This window comes from Mytilus californianus, unplaced genomic scaffold, assembly GCF_021869535.1.
Source record: "Mytilus californianus isolate M0D057914Y unplaced genomic scaffold, xbMytCali1.0.p SCAF_3, whole genome shotgun sequence".
Classification (NCBI taxonomy): Eukaryota; Metazoa; Mollusca; class Bivalvia; order Mytilida; family Mytilidae; genus Mytilus; species Mytilus californianus.
The window spans coordinates 76,089,076-76,104,904 of NW_026262679.1; the positions used below are offsets into that span (position 1 = coordinate 76,089,076).

General features: G+C 31.1%; 1 protein-coding gene across 3 annotated transcripts in view; it reads right to left on the reverse strand.

The window, feature by feature from the left end:
* The window catches only part of LOC127733240 (uncharacterized), a 36,695-nt gene extending 21,541 nt beyond the window's left edge, over nucleotides 1-15,154 (reverse strand). For 2 of the 3 annotated variants that reach the window (XM_052242556.1, XM_052242558.1), the window contains exons 1-3: nucleotides 15,034-15,154; nucleotides 11,671-11,777; nucleotides 9,367-9,462 (exon numbers count right to left, since the gene is read on the reverse strand). In XM_052242556.1, coding sequence (XP_052098516.1) covers nucleotides 9,367-9,460 — 94 coding nt within the window. In that variant the 5' untranslated portion in view covers nucleotides 9,461-9,462; nucleotides 11,671-11,777; nucleotides 15,034-15,154. Of the gene's footprint in view, nucleotides 1-9,366; nucleotides 9,463-11,670; nucleotides 11,812-15,033 lie in introns of those variants that run through there. The other variant, XM_052242557.1, reaches the window with a different exon arrangement.
* Between the last annotated feature and the right edge of the window lie 675 nt (nucleotides 15,155-15,829).

A 15,829-nucleotide genomic window follows, 5' to 3' on the forward strand; every position in this document is an offset into this window, starting at 1 on the left:
CCAATATTTCTGCCCCAGATGCACATTTCGACAATAAATGTCTCTTCAGGGATGGTGATGGCCAAAATATTTGAAAATTCAAAGCTTATTAAACAGATGAAGAGCTATAAACCAAAAAGGGCAAACAAGTATCGCCAAAGCCGGGCAAGGAATAAGAAAATAATTTCCAAAATTTGGAAAAAGCAATTTTTAATAACACAAAATCCGTATTTTCATGCCAGTACCGAAGTACTGGCTACTTGGTTGGTGATACCCTCGGGGACTTACAGTCCAGCAGCAAAGGTCGTGCACATTCGCAAAACGAAATTGTCTTGATAATGTGCTGGTGATGAGAAAAAATATTCTAGTATTATTTGAGTATAAAATGGCAAATATTTAAAAACATTGATGTATTAAATTTGTATAATTGATAGTTAACCTTATATATTGTTGTTGGCTGCATTATTTGAGCTGAGCAAAGTTACGTCTATCTTGTACTTTTTCAATTTGAAAATATGCATATATAATTGGCTAATGTGATAAAAAAAAAACGTGAAAAATACCTTTCTTATGCCTTGTGGTCATAAAAAAATTAAATAAACATTCAGTTGATACAAAACAAAATGTAATCCTTAAAATCGCTTTGTCTCCAATTAAATTGAATGATTTAATAGACGTGTTAGAAAAGTCAATACAATACGGCTGCCGGCGCTGATGAATACTAAATCTACAACAGGCTTTACTGAGGACCATCTCAAATTGCATATATACTCCTTGATACTGTTGAGATGAATTTAAAACAATATATTTCACAATACATATGGAAAGATCCAGCAGATATTTCAAAGTATTCTAATAAATTTCTTTTGAAACCAGTCTTATATTAATATTTTAACATTTTTGTACAAATAAATTGTTAGAAAAGGGGGAATCCTGATCTGTATCGATCACTGCTTTGATTCAAAGCAAGTTTATGATTAGAATAACTCGTTGTTTGTAAATATAGAAAGTAAAATCACAAAAATACTAAACTCCGAGGAAAATTCAAAAAGGAAAGTCCCTAATCAAATGGCAAAATCAAAAGCTCAAACACATCAAACGAATGGATAACAACTGTCATATTCCTGACTTGGTACAGGCATTTTCTTATGTAGAAAATGGTGGATTGAACCTGGTTTTATAGCTAGCTAAACCTCTCACTTGTATGACAGTCGCATCAAATTCGATTATATTGACAACGATAGGACATTTGCCAATTTTTGATAGAAAAGAGGGTTGTGAAGTTCTTTCTCGCCATGCGTTTATACACCCCATTTGTTCGCTACTATTAGTATGGCAAACGTCACATGAGCTTATTTTTTATTGTTATTCTTTAGATCGTGTTTGTCAGTTACCATTTGCGTAAAATAGAGTAAAACATATATCGTTAAAAAGTTCCATAGTTAATCATCATTCCCACCCTCAGTCAAGTTTATATTTGGTCAAAAAGGACAGTGGAAAACTTTGGCTGCATGTCAACGCGATATAAAATTTCCCGTAATGTGGGTATTCCTTCGTTTGGATACTTTCAAGCTGTACATATTGTTATATTTCAATGCATTTTACCATTAAATTTTCTTTTAACAGTCGCAATTGTATTTAATTCTTAAAAAAATCAAAACATTTAAATTATAGTTCCCAACATGTTTCTATGTATTCCCTTAAACTGATCGAAAAACCTGCATTGCACGATCATTTCAAAGGTTATAGATTACAGAATGAAATTGAAGCGAATCAGTTTAAAAAAAACACTAGTAAGTGATACAATGGTAAGTCTGTAGTAATTGTAGATGTTATAATACTATTTTCTAAAACTAATTCCGATCGAATAACTGTATTTGTGTGGGAAATCGTGATTGTGGGATCCACATTCACCCGGTAACCTTTTGCAAATAAGGCTGTTTAATGGGTTATCCTGTGCGATGGTCATATGTTATCTTAATCTTTATATCCAGTATCCGATCGAAATAGGATTCGACATAAAAAAATAGGATAACAATAAAAAACATTATTTTTTTTTATCTTCAGTTATGTATAACATGTAACGTTACCAGAATAATCACATTTAAATTGTAGTGAATTTGGTAAATAATTTCAAATGTGTTTTTTCTCTCTCCAGATTTTTATTAACATTAATAGAATTTAATTTATGTTCTCTTTCTTAAACTATACGCATATCTTATTGGTGAATATATGAAATAATTAAAAAAAAAAATAGATGTGTCGGAACGACACGAATGGCCCCGCTCGCAATAAAAAGCTTGGAGCCATATTTATGAGTGGAAATTTGAGATTGAAAATCCGTTTAACTGTTAATCTCACGAAATTTTTCAATGTCCAAAGCCCGTAATTTCAGCAAAATTTAATGCAGCAGAACCAAACGTAAACTCGATCTGTAACTCATCATAGAAGACTCACATACTAAAAATCAGCTTAATATGTGAAGGTGTTTAGAAAAGAAAATCCGTAATTTCGGCAAACATCATCGGAACGGAATCAAACGTAAACTCGATCGTTGCGGAATGACGGAATGATGGAATGACAGAATGACAGAATGACGGAATGACAGAATGACGGAATGACAGAATGACGAATAAGGGTAAAACTATATGGCCCCGACAACTTTGTTGCGGGACCATAAAACAACTTTATTTTAAGATCAACATCTTCATTGTTTACACATTTTTTTTTCAATTCTAAAATCAAGTTTATTGCACTATATGCTGTTATAAAAATGTTTTTATTTTTTTTGTAAGTTGTTTATTGGCAAAACTACATATATAAATAATCATAGTATATGGTATAATTATGATAGTAAGTCCATAGTACATCAGCAAAATCAAGACAAATACATAAAGTTGTTTTTTTTTAATCATTTGACAAACTTATAAATAATTAATAATGGTACAAAAAAAACCTAGGCAGCCTAGATTGGGAAGATATTTTTATTACTTAAAGATTTACTTGTGTAATTATTCTATTAGTTGGAGCCAGGGATTTCAGCAGGAGTACGCTTTATTTTTTTTATAAAATATTATTCTTTCAATAAACAAATTTTCTTTGAGATAATTTTTTAAAGCTACAATATTTACTTGTCCACTTTGCATTTTTATTCTGTATATAATATTTAAAGGGAAAGTCCGCGATTTTTTACTTATCATCTAAATATGTTCATCTTAACATAAAAAAACACATTCACAAAGTTTTAAATTTATATTCTTTCTAATAACGGAGAAAATCAAGTATTTGTAACTTTTTTGGTTGACCTACGTCACTGGGTTGTGACGTTTTAACCCGATTTGTTGAATCATGGGAAAAAATAAAATCTGTTAAAGTCTTAATTGCTTATCAGAATTTTACGTAATTAAAAGCGCATAGATGACCGTTGGTCGTAGTTAATAACCACAATATAAGAATGAAAGAAAATGAATATGTGTGTACCGTTTTGTATTGATTAAATAAAACTTCCTATATGAAGTTATCTAAATATAAATATTTTCGAATTAATTTCATAAATTATTGAGATTTTTTCATAAAATATCTATAGAACATTTTTACTGATATTGAACTGAAAATATTTTAAGTTTTATTTACCGTTATAACTTTGATAACCATTTCAATGCAAAATCTTTGTGAACAGAGTGTGTATATTATTTTGTAAAGTCATTGTTTATTTCTCGATTTGATGAGAATTCGTTTGAACTTTACCTTGCAGCAATTTAGCCTCAGGCGTACACAGGTGTGAATTCAAGCGTACACAGGAGTGTATATTATCATTTTGAATGGATTAACAGAAAGTGTATAGCGTGTTTAATATACCCAGATGAAATACCCGATGACAATAGAGAAACAATAATTAAATTGTATAAATTAATTGAAAATTAACATTCAACTTTTTAATTCCGGAAGTGTTACAATATTAAAATGGAACAATTTTCGGTTACGTTCTATGCAATTAGCATAAAGTTAAGATATGAAGTTAAAAGAATAGTACTTTTAATCTTAAAAATTAAATGTTACATTTCTCAATTAATAATCATTGCACATCTGTTTAATTTACTTTACCGGAATTCTTTAACTTGTATTTAAATCTGGCGATGTTTAAATGCTAACAATCGTAAAACTATCGCAATTTTAAAGTTTCAAGTTAATTGAAAAAATACAACAGCACAACATTCATGATTTTTTTAATTTTCTTATTAACATTTCATTCTTACATAATTAAATTCATTTGACAATCACTTGCACAAATTATTTGTGAAAAGAATACCAATTATCGTTTATTTCATTAAGCAATATACATACATTGTAAATCTAAGCTAATACATTAATTTGTTTGAGGATTTTTTTTTAGGATAGCCGTCATTAATCCAAATTAGTAATACAGTTGTTGTAATTAAAGACATATCTTAGTAATGTATTACTGATATTGACGATTTTAGAACAGTTCGTCCTAACCTCGTTGTTCTTGAAACAATCTTTACTAGTATACTTGTAAGTTTCCTGACGTATAAGCGCCATTAAGGATGAGCTCCAGAGATAGCAGACTAGTAGCGTTTTTGTTTGTTGGGGAAGGAGAGGCCATGCAACCACTTGTACAGATAAACAAGCTTATGTTGTCAACACTATCAGAAAGAGTTCCCATCGTCGGATGGGGTATATGAAGGTTCCAAGAATGAACTATTGACATATCTGGCTCTGAACAGTTAGTAAACGGATTTAACAATGATCTATAGACATCGACCGCTTGTTCTTGATATTTGAAACTGCATGCATATATACGTTTATGAGAGTGATTATTTATCTTATGTCTGACGAAAACTAAATGCCTGCATGGTTATATCTTGCCATACGTTTGTATTGGTTTGGTGGGTGTTCACTCAAAATCGTAATTCAAAAATTGTGTTTGTGAGATGTAGATTCACTTCAATACCGAATTTCGTCTATATATCTCACAAGTGTATACCACGGAGAAGATCTGAAGGTATATTACTCCCATTTTGTTTGGGTGTGAACCATCGATGTTTACCGCAATATTTAATGAATTAGATGATGATGGTAGAAAGAACTATGAGCGTCATGTGGCAAATATTACATGCATGTCGGACCATGAGTTGTCAATCTGTATGAAAAGATTTCCAATACAACCATATTGAGTAGGAATTTTTACATGCTTTACTCTCGTACTAGTATTACAGGGTTCTTGTGTCGTTTAACTCAGACACACATCTTTTACTTTAAGATGTATGAACGGTTCTAAATATATATATATATATATATATATATATATATATATATCTTAAATGTAACAATAATCAAACGCCTATAGGCAATCACTAAAATGGTATGAAGTTTTTATACTTTTATACAGATTTATTCTTATTTACACAATCATTAACAAACTAAATAAATTTAACAAAATAACACCGTGACACTACGATATAACAAATGGGATACTAATTATTTTTAACCATGCTATGCAGAAACCTAACACATCAAGCAGGAACATATATATTAATATACTGTTCCCAGCATCAAGTTAGTGCAGGTGAATACCAATTAGGAACACGATGTGTGATTTTGTATAACTAAAAATATCAAAGCGAGCAATAACTTTGTCAAGCAAACATTTTTTTTCACTATGCCTCTCTTTATCTACGCTCCTTTACAATAACTATTTCGCTTTTTGTCGATCATTCTCTATATTGTTCTCTATTCGGTTATTTTTTTTTCACTATGCCACTCTATCTCCGCTCCTTTTTCCCCTGTCGTCCTAATCCTTATAAAGATAGGGACATTAGACATAGAAGGGGCTCTCTTATCTTCAATGAATTAATGTTGATAGTGACTATAAGTGCTGCATTACTTTAAATACCTGCATGTTTGCCAATCAACAAAAGAAGAATTTTTTCTTTCAAAAATATGGTCCAGAATCATGACAAAACAATATTCATTTCACAAAAATGTTCAAAGGTCATGTTTATAATTTTCTTTAAACTTATTATCAGCAAAAATAGTGGATAATATTATTATCAGAACATCATTCATTAAAAGGTGGAATTATAATTTCAAACACACACAAGATAAACAACGTTAGACACAAATATATTGTTCAATAAATGTTATCTGTGCACACCGGGTACCTCAATAAAGAGGCCATGCATGAACCTGTATTATATAATTGTGTAATACGAATTTTTAGTTGACAGGATGTCACTGGAATACCCAGGGACGTATATCTAATATACGTCCCTGGAATACCTAACTGAATGTGTCGCTCTGACACGACATCTATCAATAATTCTGACATACCTATTATCAATTCGGTAGGAGCCAAAATATATATATAATAAGATAACGTAAATAAAATTTAAAAAGAAAAAAAAACTATAAATTGTTCACCGAACATACCAGATAGAGTCACACATTTAACTGTAAAGCTAAGTGTCTTTATAAGTGAACGTTCCGAATTGATCCCGTATCAATTTGATATAATTTAAAGATTAGTTAAAAAAACCCACTTTTAATAAAAAAATTGAGATGTCCGATATTTCGATATTTACATATCTATAACCTGGGAATATTATACTATATCAACATATTATGTCCCAGCTTAAACCTCTTCCTAACATTGCTCCTTGTCAATAGCCGTTAAATATCATAATTTAAAAAATGTTATTTTATATCGTATAACTTTATTAATTGAAAAATTATCTCGTCTAAATACGGAACTATTCTTTATACAAATCAATGCACTTTATATAAAAGAGGCATACAAATGAATCTTCTGTAAATCAGTGATTGTTACAAGAACACTGCATTTGTCTTTCTTATAATTAAAACTGTTATTCCTCATCAAATCTATATTTTTTTATTCAAGGAGATCTTATCATATAAGGATTTGATAACTATAGCTATCAGAACTGCTAGGTTATTTTGTTATTAAAAAAGGATAATTACCATCGAATCTCCCTCGAAACAACATTGTTCAAAATGGTCTTCACACACCAACTTGTGCTTGCTATAGATGCAACTATTTGCTGTTAGTTTAAGGTTGTACAACCATGTCTGATACAATTCTTTCTTTTTTTGTGGGATTGGGAAAACTATGTAGACTTTTGTCATAACTTTGTCTGACAGAACAACCTTATGCTTGACAAGACATTTTGACACTGAATAACCGTCTACGGTAATCCCCAATTGATGATGGGAGTTTTTAACGCACGGTCGGTAAATCCCCGATTCTTTTTGTTCTTTGTGGTTTATAGATATCACGTGACTTTTTAGATCGAACATGCCGACAAGATGGCGATATGTCGAGAACTGATAGTGAATTTCAAAAATCGATTTTGATCTCTTTACATAGAGAATAAAAGTTTTTTTATTTATGAACATGTTGTTTTTTATGCTTAAAGAACAAAATATCAATTTTTCATTTTTTTGCGGAGTTTCCCTTTAATTAATAGTATTATGAGGTTTCTTATGTAGTATTTTTTCGTTTTTTCTAATATCCCAAATAAGACTATGTCTAAGTTAAGTGGTAGTTCAACTTGGACTTTTGTATATATCCATCTATTAAGTTCTTCCCATACATCAAATACTTTTGGACATGTCCAGAATATGTGTTCTATGGTTTCTATTGAGTCCGTACAGAAAGTACATTTATTGTTTTGTATAACTTTAATTTTATAGAGAAATTCATTTGTCCCCAAAATTCTGTGAGTGATCCTGTATTGGAGCCACTGTAATTTTGAATTTTTAGTTAGGTAAAATGGCATTCTATACACTTTATTCCAGATAATATTATGTCTATTTAGGATTAAGGACCACTTTTCATATGATGTAATATTTATTATTTTATCTTTTAAAACATTGTACATGTCTTTTGATCCTTTTGTAGATTTAAAAATATTGCAAAATTAGTTGTTATAATTGGCCCATAAAGCTTAACAAACTGATAGGCAATACCTTCAATAAGAAATCAATTAACGATTTCAATCATTAGATTTATTTGAAGATAGTGCTGATCATTTAGCTGTTTATAGATTTCTGTCTATCTTTAAAGTTTTGAAAATAATATAAAGGCGAACTTGAAAAAAAATGGGTAACAATCGCGATTAAGGTGCAATAATTGTTATTAGGAGTCAATTAAATTTTAATCGTGTAGAACTATTTAGAGATGAAGTAGTAAATCTTGTACGGCTGATCATATTTGTTTTTACAGTTTCTGTTTATCCACTATGATTTTCAAGATATTAAATAGACCAATATACTTAATTTTGTCAAATTCCTCGTTCATTGGCACTAACTTCTATCAAGAGTCATTTTATATTAATTCACATGATACATGCATTCGTAAGAGGGTGGAAACAAGACTAATAACAGAACATCGTTCTATGTCCCCTGTGTTGCAAATATTTTATATGTCAAATTGAAATAGTTAAAAAAAGAAAATTTTTAAACTTTTGGTATATATCTTATTAGATATGCAGACATGCGATCGATCCCTAACAATGATATTTTTTCGTATATTTCTATTTCCAAGGGGAATAACTCCTGTAAAAAAAGTTGGTCGGAACTCTACCAAGACCTTAATTAAATAAGCCTCTAATATTTATAACATCTCGAAAAGAATTGTCGGTGTGAGAATGGTTACAATGCAATGTTCAATAGAAATAAAATTCCAAAGAGATATTACTCCTGTCAAAATAATAGATCAGCGCTGAGATTCAAACCCATGCCACCCCAAGGGTGACTGAGGAATAGAAATATGGTAATTCTTGGTCTTCTTCCGATCGACAATAAAACTCTTGCCAAAGTGGGGGGTTCATTTGGCTGTGCGGGATGTACAAGTACAAAGTCAAGTCCGGTCAGAATTGGGACGTTAATCCGATGCCTTGTGTAGAGAGACTCTGAAGGTAAAAGATTTCCTTTTTAACAAAGGTTAAAAAAACACATACATTATAAGACTTATAATTAGAACTTCATGTACAAGTAAATCTCGCCAAACGTTAAGGAAATACATTTTCGTTCGGAACCATATTCATTCTACATTCAGACCGAATTCAAGTCATACACTGTCTCTCACCCTCGTCCTAAATATGCATGAAATATTTACAACTGGGCGTTAAGCAAGCAACAATATATCAACCAATAAATCAATTTTATCAATCTTTTCTCTCTCTGTTGTTTTTATTAAATTAGGTCAAGCAGTTGTCCCACCGCCTCACTGGAAGCTATACCACTGTGAATATGATCACGTTAAATGTCTCCTAAACCAAAACTGCATTCAACGATGACACTTATTTCCTTCATGAGGCAATACAGTTAAATAGCAGATATATTTACCTTGATAACATAAGGCATTTGTGTATGTATCTGGAATTTCTGGTGAAGAATCACTCTCAACTTGAACTGTAGAGCTGGCGTTTGTTTCTTCCATATCTAATATTAATACATGAACTTCACATATTATAAGAACCTTTATTATACTGATGACGGTAAATAACGTATTAAAAAGATAATGCTCTCTGGAAGCAAACCCGAAGTACTGAATCTGGTAATAAAGCGATCGTCTTTAATTATCATATCGGCGGTTGTGTCTCAGATTTGATTGAAAAAAAGTAAAATAACAAAAAATACCGAACTCGAATCCAAAATTCAAAACAGAAAGTCCCTTATCAAAAATGACAAAATCAAAAGTTCAAACACATAAAACGAATGGAAAACAACTGTCATATTCCTGACTTGGTACAGGCATATCCTTATGTAGAAAATGGTAGAATAACCCTAGTTTTATAGCTAGCTTAACCTCTCACTAATATGACAGTCGCATAGAATTCCATTACATTGACAACAATGCGTGACCGATACATTTTGGTTTCTACGGTTATTGGATATAGGACATTCTTGAAACTGACTTTCCGAAACCCCGAATCTAGCCCTGCTTTACTTGAGCTTTAATTTGAACATCAAATTTTTAACATGTACGTTAATGTATGTTGATCTTTTTTTTAATATAAGTGTGTTCATATTGGCATTAAAGTTACAATTTTTGATCGTAAGGTTAGGTTGTATGGCTATACAAACGAAATCGGATTTGTTTTTATTCAGACTCATTTCTGTCTTCAAATTATTTTCATATAGCCGCAGTCTTTTGACTGATAGTAGATTTTTTGCATTTAAATGTTTTCTTTAATGTTTTTTGAACTTTCTTATACCAAGTGAGGTCCAACACTTGGGTTTCGCCTGGCATTGACAAAAGGACACAGGTTTCTAAAAAAAGTTTTTCCTGGTCGGCCACGAAATAATTAGATATAAATGTAGAAGAAATTAGGAGTCATTATGATTGCCACAGTTTAATGTGTATTGATGTGACATGTTTGTATATATGTATTGAATAAACTCGGCAGCTCAGAAAATATACAAGCAGCAAGCTAGTCGACAAACATACTTTGTGTTTTAGTTGTCTTTTTGTTAAAAGTGGTGTTATGTTAAGAACATAAGGTATAGAGAAGACTGCGTAAAAGTTAAATGAAAGAATTATCAATCTATCATAAAATAAGTTTACTAGTTTTCTTTTCATAATTAAGATTTGAGTAAAAATATTTACTGATGATTCTATTAAAGACGAAACGCGCGTCTGGCGAAAATTTTTTTAATCCTGGTATCTATGATGAGTTTATTATGAGGTTTAGTCCATTTTTGCTATATTTATTAAGGCAACGGTATTTTATTGATGTTCACATGTCATAAATCGACTAAAAATGCAAATTAAGATATATTTCCATTCTGATTTATTAGACTGTGAATCACGAATCAAAGAATTCAACTAGATATTTTAACTAATTTTGGACAATGGTGTTGATTAAAAATTACACCATTCCAAGCCCTTTTGTTTTCCACATAATTAATATTACCTATAACTAACAAGTTCCCGGTCGACGGGTTCAAACAGAAAGATTTTGAAAGCAGAGAAATCTGTGCACTTTATAAACAGCATGACTTTATCAAATAACAATACGAATACTAAACATCCAGGCTATATATAAGGCGTAGGTACTTTTATTCAGCCAGGGACAGGCGATGTCTCGGTTATAAAAATAAAAAGATGTGGTATAATTGTAAACGAGACAACTATCCACCAGAGTTCAAATGAAATGAATGTAAGCAATTTAGGTCGTTTCAAATAAAATCACAAAGCTTAAAATTACAGTCTTAAAGGAACATATTTTGATTTCCATAACCATGATTCGTCACACTTTATAGCACGAGAAGTATTATTGATAAACAAATTTCAAAAGAGAGGCGAAAGATATCAGAGGGACATTCAAACGCATAAGTCGAAAATAAACTGACAACGCCATGGCTAAAAAAGAAAAAGACCAACAGACAAACAATAGTACACAAAACGCAACATAGAAAACTAAAGTAACTGAATAAATAAATTTTCAATAAATGAAATTTATGTTACATTTTCTTAAGATTGGAAGAAATACGTAATACAGTTTTATCAAAATACATTTAAAACTGTATACACATATAATCGAGGCAGGATATATATCGAATGTGTTGTTGTTTCTTTTAACTTTTGTTCTGTTGACCCTTTAAAAGTGTTAAACAAATCATGAAAACATTTTATACGTATTTTACCTGTCAAATGAAGATTTCGATGGTGATCTTCATATTACAAAGAACGCTGCACTAACTTTAGCTGTATATATGCCTCGCTTTATCCACGAGAAGGTGCTTTGACTAAGCTGAAAAATGTAAAACATGAATGCACTAGGTGAATTGACGTTAGTAGACATGAATTAAGTTATTTTACTTCCATGTCTTAATATGGGTCACATTGAAATATGGGTCACATTGAAATATGGGTCACATTGAAAATCCACGTTTAAAGTTTCATCATAAGGTATTGAATATATTCGCGTTTAAAATATAACCTGGTATCTTTAATCAGTTTTTACACAACAACAGTTACTCTTAGTACAGACAAACATGTGCAACTTGAGAAGTTTTAAGATATTTCCCGAACTAGATTTATAAAAGTTAAATGCTTTGTGTGTTTCAGAAAATTATCTGCAGTAGATGGTTGAATAAACAAACACATGAATTGGTAAGGGACTTATCATTTTTTACCTAGGAGGGGGGGCTGGTCATTTTGAAATCATACATATAAAATTTCTTGATCCCCCCATAATATTTCACTATTTTTATTTGACCCCCCCTGTAAAAATATTTAAAAAATGTGATCCCCCCTGTAAAAACATTTAAAAAATGTGATCCCCCTTCTATTAAACATGCCAAAATTTTAACATGCAAATCACTTATCATGTTATTTCAAGGAAATATTGAAAATGAAATATTCTCAGTGGATTGAGTCCCAAAACTTATTTGAGGGGAAAATGCATTGAAATAGGGCTCTTCCATGAGGCCTCTTCTATGAATAATATTAGTAGGTAGAGCAAGCAAGTGCTTTGAGTTGCTTTTTCTGACTTATTTTCTTATTTCCTATATTAGGCTATGAAAGAAAACTTGATTCTGAGTAACACTGTAAAAAATATAGATTAAAAAGTAAACTTTTTGAAACAGTAACAACACATTATTTATATGTCCCTCTCTTGAACGCTGCTTAAACTTAAGTTTTACGTATGGCCTTATTGAAACCTCCATTGAGTCGCTAAACTTTTATATGGATAGCTCATGCTTTCAGCTTGAACAATTCAATTACTCATTTATTGTCACATTTCATTCATAAATGTGTGATAGTAACCTCAAATTTTTGATTTATTAGCCTAAAAAGTACAAATTTTGAGGGAGTGAGAGGTATAAATGGACCCAAAGGGCTCTTGTAATGAAAACAAAAAGATACATTGGCAACAATGCTTGTTAATTTAGTGATCGACGTCAGTTAAATATAACAACTGAATTATTCGGATTATGAAGCACCTATGTATTTTATATAGGACAAAATGACACAAAATGGCAGCTTCCTACATCACCAAAGTCTTGTGATGTCTTACTTAATTGTATATGAATGGTGTTAATATATTTCGAATTGACTGTTGTAATGTTCTTCTTGACATTTTGTCTCTTGAAGTATGTGATCTACTTATTTCCAAGTGCAAAAAATATTGATCCCCCCACTTTGAATTTATAAAAAAATTTGAACCCCCCCTTGTCCACATACAGAAAAAACTTGACCCCCTGCATTTTGACCAGCCCCCCCCCCCCCCCCCCCCCTCTCAGATAAAAAATGATAAGTCCCTAATGTCGACTCTGTTACACAGTTTAAATCATCTATTGTTCTGTAGATATGTGTTGTCCATGTCAATCACTGATTTTTTAGTATTAAATTTTGGTTTTGTAAAATAAACACGTACCATTATAAATTTAGATTACAGTCACTTGCACCTCCCAAGAACAGGAAAAAAAAAGAAACACAACAAATTTATTTATAAGCCAATATCCCTATAGACAACCCCAACCCTATGTGGCGCATGCGCGACCTTTACCCTTATCGCTTTTACGAAAAAATAGCATTAAAGAGAGATAAAGTGGAGGTAGAATAGACCTCTGATTTTTGAAGTATTTATTTTACAAACCCAAATTTTAATACTAAAAATTATGTGTTTATTCCAAAGAATACGTTTCCATTTTCAAGTTAGATAACAAAATTTAGCGTAGCGCTGAATCCCACTTTAAATTCGGAGGGAAAATTTACTTTTTCGTTGACATATGAAGCCCCAGAGAATAGAGGTTGTCTGAATGTAGAGGCATAGAACGGAGGTAGTGAAAATAAAAAGTATTCTCTGATCTCCAAAATCAATCTGATAAAATTTTAAAAATAGAAGCTGTATTGAAAGAACCTACTTGTCTGAAGTGATCAGATTCCACTGATCTAGAAAATGAGTTAATCTGCCTCCAACTTGAATGTAGGACGACTAGTTTTTGAGACAGTACTGGAACATCATTAACTACACTTTTCCCTTCATCACTTTGGATTTTTTACCTGTTGAAAGATTTTTTAGCACCACCAGCTGTTCTCTTGCGTTGGTGTGAAGATTGATTAGAGGCCTTATTTGTAAGAAAAGTATCTGAATGGGATTGAGAAGTGGTGACATTTTCTTTTCCCATCAATAACTTGCTTATTTCTTATTTTCGCTCAAATGTCCTAAAATTTCTGCGCTCAAATGTCCTTTTTTATCTCTCAAATGTCCATTGCCGCCATTATATGAGGATCTAAGACATGCTATGTTTATTGATATATTGTATTATGGTATGTTTTTGAATGTGTCTGATGAAGAAAAATTTATTTATCTTTTCAAAAATATCAATATTTGTAATATTGTTGCCAAAACCTGCAATAACATTTTAACAAGAATAAACAGTATTTCATATTATTAATTGCTCTTTGTAGCATTCAACTTTCAATTTTCAACATTCAACATCCGATTTCAACATTCATTATTCGTTTTTCAACATTCAACATTAGATTTTTTTTCTTCAAAATAACCAATCGCTATTTCAAAGTTCAATATAAAACTTTCAAACGGTTTTCATTTGAGCGCCATTGACAAGTCTAATTTAGACGAAAGGCGCGTCTGGCGTACAAAATAATAAGTCTAGTATCTTTGGTGATTGTTTTTTTAAGCACTTGGAGTATTGATCAGTATTATTGTAATGTCCATTTCAGAAATATCTTATTCATTTATTACAATTTAAATAATACATCTGTGTTGGTGTCAGATAAAATATGTAATTTTTTATTATCAAAATACATTCACAAGTTTTAAATTTTGCAATTATTGAATTGCATGGGAATTCCAGTTTCAAAACCTCAAAAAAGTATGAAATATATCAAATTACGTTCACTTCTTTTATATCTGTTTCCGCAAAAATATTCTTTATAACATCTATAAAAACATTTTTTTTTTACTTTTGTGTTGTTGACCCTGTAAAAGTTCAAAGTGGAAAACAAATCATGAATCATAACTAAACCTATTTTACCTGTCAAACCAATGTTTCGATATTGGTTTTAATATTGCAAACAACGCCGTATAATCGTTCACTGTATATGTTCCTCGTTGTATCCATGAGAACGAGATTTATCAAACTGAAAATGCAAGAAATCACTTAGTGCCACAGACAGATAATTATGTGACTTCCTTATTTGTATATTGACATGGGTTACATAGAATACACGTCTTTAAAGTAATAAGAAACGAGTTTTTTAAAATTATAATGTTAAAGAAATCATTGAACCAATAATGTATTATATATTAATTAAAGTCAACAGTAGTATACCGCTGTTCAATAGTCATAATAGATTAAGCGAAAACAAATCCGGGTCACAAACCTAAACCGAGGAAAACATCAACTATAAGAGGAAAACAACAGAACAACAGAAACACTGAACTGCTCAAAAACAAACGCAAACATACATAGAAACGGACTATTTGATAACAACTGCCATATTCCTGACTTGGTACAGGACATCTCAAGAAAACATGGTTGGGTTTAACCTGGTTTATGGCTAGCCAAACCTCCCGCTTATATGTCAATGTTAAAAATACCGCGAAAATGACAAGATTACGTGACAGGAACTAAACTATTATATATATAACGAATCCATAACATATAATCGACAAAAAAAATCATTCAGTGAAAACTTTCCCTGTTAATTCGTGTTTTATTGCCGAGGTGTTATTGTGACGTCCAGTGACAATCATTTAACTAACCGATCTTCTTTACTCAGAGAAACCGGTTTAATGTTCCCACACCGACAAAAGAAAAACAGGACGAG